Source organism: Austrofundulus limnaeus, unplaced genomic scaffold (assembly GCF_001266775.1).
Source record: "Austrofundulus limnaeus strain Quisiro unplaced genomic scaffold, Austrofundulus_limnaeus-1.0 Scaffold9, whole genome shotgun sequence".
Classification (NCBI taxonomy): Eukaryota; Metazoa; Chordata; class Actinopteri; order Cyprinodontiformes; family Rivulidae; genus Austrofundulus; species Austrofundulus limnaeus.
The window spans coordinates 2,683,037-2,688,289 of record NW_013952411.1 but is presented as its reverse complement, the minus strand read 5'-3'; the positions used below and the strand labels follow the sequence as shown (position 1 = coordinate 2,688,289).

The 5,253-nt window shown below is 39.6% G+C and overlaps 1 protein-coding gene across 1 annotated transcript in view; it reads left to right on the top strand.

Annotated features, from left to right (window-relative positions):
* ccdc102a (coiled-coil domain containing 102A) overlaps positions 1-3,385 on the top strand; it is a 48,623-nt gene extending 45,238 nt beyond the window's left edge. Inside the window, exon 10 of the mRNA XM_014001519.1 lies at positions 1,003-3,385. Within this exon, the coding sequence (XP_013856973.1) occupies positions 1,003-1,135 (133 nt within the window). The 3' untranslated portion in view covers positions 1,136-3,385. The remainder of the gene's footprint in view (positions 1-1,002) is intronic.
* The last annotated feature ends 1,868 nt before the right edge of the window (positions 3,386-5,253 follow it).

Sequence of the window (5,253 nt, the reverse complement as noted above, 5' to 3'; positions counted from 1 at the left end):
AATGCATGTTCCTTACAAATGTGGCATCATTTAAAAGGGACATGAACAGGCTTTCCAACAATATAAGATTTATTTCCAAGAAGCATTGTTACCATAAAAAATCTATCAAACAATGCTAAGTTTATATATGTCACTTCATCAAATCAGTGAGGGCAGAAAACATGTTTATGTGTACATTTTAAATATGAGAAATGTATAAAATTGTTTGAGTTGACACAATAATGAGACTGAACATCTGCATGACTGTTCAGATGCAGCATCTTGGAACACAGTCCTGAGAGTGCGTCTGAGAGAAATGTCAAAATCTAAATTGTGTGTGGGCTGGAGTCAGCATGAACAGAGGTAAGCCTTGCTCTGCACTTTGTGTGTGTGTGTGTGTGTGTGTGTGTGTGTGTGTGTGTGTGTGTGTGTGTGTGTCCTGTTAGTTTGCTTATAACTAACAGCTGTATATTGACATTTTAAACTAATGCGAGTTCCCTCTCTGTTGCCTGAGGAACAATAAAAAGCCCACTGTACTCCCACATGTTCAGCCTGTGGTTGGTGGTGAGTGCTTGTGTTCAGCTGGATCCCATGAGCACAGCAAAGACTAGATAATTCTGAAATCTGTTGTCTAAGCATGAAGCTTTATTGCACCGAGCGTTAGTGTGGTATTTAGTGTCTTTTTTTATTTGTGTGTGTGTGTGTGTGTGTGTGTGTGTGTGTGTGTGTGTGTGTGTGTGTGTGTGTGTGTGTGTGTGTGTGTGTGTCTGCTCGGTGTGTGTCTTGTGTATCACTGCAATGATGCTACGAGCAGGGAGTTCTGACTGTTCAAACTGTGCAGACTCAAACAGTTGGAGTGTTGTTCAGGTGTGTGTTGGGGGATGACTCTCAGCTACTACCACGCCAAATTGCAGCACAGTATCTGTAAAATGCATTTGGTAAATTGGCTGATTCGGCGAACGGGAGAAAAGCATCGTCTGCAGTGCCCATCCACTTATTTCTCTTTTTCTGTTTCTGCCTCAGGCTGCGGCGACAGCAGCAGAGTCCCGGTCTCTTTGGAAAGATGCGATCCACTCGTTTCAATCCCGAAAACACAGATGGCCCAAACAGTGACATTGACGAGGAGGATGAGGACCTGCAGCTGCAGATACCATGACACACGTGCACATAGAAAACATGTTGGACATCCCGCCGTCGCAGAGGTTTTGTAAACTCTGGCCAGAAGGCTTCTAATTTCCAGAAATTTCAATGTTTTGCTGGAGGCAGCACTGCTCCAGGACTTTGCTCCAGAGTTAACAGGAAGTCAAACGTGCTTTGGCGGGTTTACAGATCAAACCCAGCTGGAGTGTGGCAGAAGGTCTAGACAGTGTGCTTCAGTGAAAAAAAAACTGTTTTTCAGTCTTTTTGTGGATTTTAACATATTCATTTTATCAGAGGCCAACGTGTTTCATTGTTTTCCTTTTATACCTCATATGCACAAACATTGTAGCGTTCTTATCTAAACAACGCTACTGTAAGTAAATATGTCTAAGTCCTTCCTTTAAGTGAGCAGTATTAATATTTTACACATCTGTCAGAGAACAGAAGAAGTTTTTTCCCGTGTCTCTCTGGCATTTGAAGTGTTTATTTGTATAATACACCATTCATCATTTTAAAATTGAATGTGTTGCCTCTTTGTTTTCTATTTTCTGATCTTTTTTTTTTTGATGTGTTCAAAATTCACCTTTGCTACACAAACACCTGTTAGCCAGAAACCTGTTCAGAGCTTTTAAATCATAAACTCTACAAACTTCGTTGCTGATACTGCCATCGTACAGCATTTGACTGTGATTTAATTGTTTTTTTAATGAACAGTTTATGCAAAACAAAGTCCTTCAGGAATGCAAACAGTTGACTGATTGTTCTTTCTGATGTGTGCAAAGATAAATTTGAAGGATCCCCAGCCACGCCACCTGTGTCATCTCTTTTAACCTCAGTTATTGCCCAGTAGCAGTACGCCTTCCTGTCTTTGCAGAGGAACTGTTGGGCTAAGATTAAGCACGTTTCCAGGAGGACGCAATAATAAGAACAAGTAAAGGTCCACGGCATTTGCAGTTGTCTAAATAAATGTTGGAACAAATTATAAAAAAGTATCAGGCATGCTGCGAAACTGGAGCTGCTTGACCGTAACAATAATCACATGAAAGTCGAGTTTAGACCATGTTAAATGGCCAAAACCTTCAATTAGTAAAATCTTTGCAGGTCTTTGTGAAGAGAAATATGTCTCAAAATGTCTGGTTCCATCACTTTAGATTCTACATTTCCCTGTTTGAGAAGAACCAGATGACCAAAAGTGGAAAAACTGTAAAGGCTCACAGCTCTGCGTGCATCATCATCTAATTTAACCCTTTTGGCCACATGTAACACAATAATTATTATTAGATGAGCAGTCACTCTGCAGCCAAGCAACGTTGTCTTTCTTTTTATTGATAGACAACATGTGCAACAGGAGCAAGTTTCAAACTGACCAGTGACTCAAATAGTGGTTCATATGGAACCCTGAGGAGCAGAAATGTTATTGAGCTTCTTGACTGTTGCAGAGATAAATGTCTGTGTGTGTTGTCGCTTTGTGCCGCTGGCTCTAAAAGATGGGACTGTGATGGCCTAAACCTGCACTTCAGAAGAATTAAAAACTCCAAACTTTCTCATATTTTTAGCATTGAAGGTTGAAATCTCAACTAAACGTTCAGGGTTGTTGTTTTTTTAAACAACTGCAAACATTTAAACTTCCAGTGAACAGATCTAGATTTTTTTTTTATCTTTAGCCATTTGAAGTCCTCCAAACGTCCATTTGGAACTTCCTGTGCCCGCTTGATTTGGTTCAGGGTCACAGGCAGCTGGTTCCAGTCTCCAGTCATCAGGCGAGAGGCGGGGTACACCTAGGACACATCAGTCCATCAGAGGGCTTCAAACAGAAACAAACATGAACACACTCACACCTGAAGAAGCAGCTGGTGGGTCTAAAGAGTCCTTTTAGATCTACCAGCAGCTTCAGAAGCCCAAAGATTTTATGTTCTGATCAAACATTCCTGTATGTTTAATGCTGACAGATTTCACTACTAAACCAGTTAAGGTATTGTAAAACAGAGGAAGTGTTGATTGTAAAATAAATAAAAAGTAGATAAATCTGAGTTGGGTTAAATCTCCAGCCTGTCAAAGAGCTCCATCCCAGCTGTGGATTGAGGCAGTTTGTTTTCTGCCACCGTCTGCCTCAACTCTGACACTGGAAAGGGACCAAGATATTTGTACTGTTCGTAATTCTGTATTTCTATTTATGTGGTTTTGTATGGATATGGTTTCTTTAAAAAAAAATCTGTATCACAGTGGTTTTGTATTAGCTCCATAAATGCCAACTGTTCATTTAAAAGGAATGTGTCTTTCTTTGAGCAGCGAGTGTTTTACCTGAAACAGAGTGCACGTCTGTCCATCCATCCATTCATTTTTTTACCCCCTTTACCTTTCAAGGTCAAGCTGCTGTCTATCATTAGCGGTCACTATGGGGGACACCCTGGACAGGTCATAAGTCCATCACAGGGACATGCAGAGACAAATGAGACAACACGGCTAGAAACACTTTAAAGTTAACAGTTCACCTAACGTACATGTTTTTGATCTGTGGGAGGAAGCCAGAGCAAGCCCACGTCTACACACTAAACCGGGATTTGATTCTGCAACCTTTACACTGAGGACAAATCATATTTAACCAAGGTTTTGTGCAAAGAGATTGATATTAAATTAATAACTATTACATTTGCAATAAATAATTAGAAAGGCACAACAAAAACACAATAGTTTGCTTAACTGGAACTAAAAGCCAATTATAAATGATCAATGGCCTGTGCAGGTCTAATTTGTGAAAGTAGGTTTCACTGGAGCCATCGCTGAAAATGTATTTAATAATAAGTTGATAATTAATACTTATATGCACAAATTATTTACAACAGTGAAAACAAACATCTGTAAACCATCAGTTGTAAAAAAAACAAGAAGACTGGACATAAAAAGAAGCTAAAGGATCTTGTCTCGACACTCTTCTTAATCTTTATTTGGTTTGATGATCTGAAGAACCCTTGTAACACAAAGTGAAGATGTCATGATGGCAAAAGGGAGGAGACAGAAAGACCTAGCTTGTTAATTTTGGTAAATTTCTTACAAAATAAATGTGAAGCAGAACATCCCCAGAATTACTCATAATGAGAATATCTTTATGTTTATGTTGCACATTTATTAACTCAACAATGAGCCGGTGATGGAAATAGTGATGAAATGTTAAACCTTCATAACAGTTGGTTATGGAGGACAAAGATGCAGGCTGGCCAACAAGCCACACAGGTTGTTTGGAGCAGCGATGATGTTGTGAAATGATAAAAGTTCTTCTTTCTTTAGTCTTTATTTTCTCCTGACAGCAAAATAAGCTGTCTGTTAGAGAAGATTTGGTACATTTTTCATGCTCAAAACCCTAATACTCAATGATACTGCTCATCCCACCAATGCATGTTCCTTACAAATGTGGCATCATTTAAAAGGGACATGAACAGGCTTTCCAACAATATAAGATTTATTTCCAAGAAGCATTGTTACCATAAAAAATCTATCAAACAATGCTAAGTTTATATATGTCACTTCATCAAATCAGTGAGGGCAGAAAACATGTTTATGTGTACATTTTAAATATGAGAAATGTATAAAATTGTTTGAGTTGACACAATAATGAGACTGAACATCTGCATGACTGTTCAGATGCAGCATCTTGGAACACAGTCCTGAGAGTGCGTCTGAGAGAAATGTCAAAATCTAAATTGTGTGTGGGCTGGAGTCAGCATGAACAGAGGTAAGCCTTGCTCTGCACTTTGTGTGTGTGTGTGTGTGTGTGTGTGTGTGTGTGTGTGTGTGTGTGTGTGTGTGTCCTGTTAGTTTGCTTATAACTAACAGCTGTATATTGACATTTTAAACTAATGCGAGTTCCCTCTCTGTTGCCTGAGGAACAATAAAAAGCCCACTGTACTCCCACATGTTCAGCCTGTGGTTGGTGGTGAGTGCTTGTGTTCAGCTGGATCCCATGAGCACAGCAAAGACTAGATAATTCTGAAATCTGTTGTCTAAGCATGAAGCTTTATTGCACCGAGCGTTAGTGTGGTATTTAGTGTCTTTTTTTATTTGTGTGTGTGTGTGTGTGTGTGTGTGTGTGTGTGTGTGTGTGTGTGTGTGTGTGTGTGTGTGTGTGTGTGTGTGTGT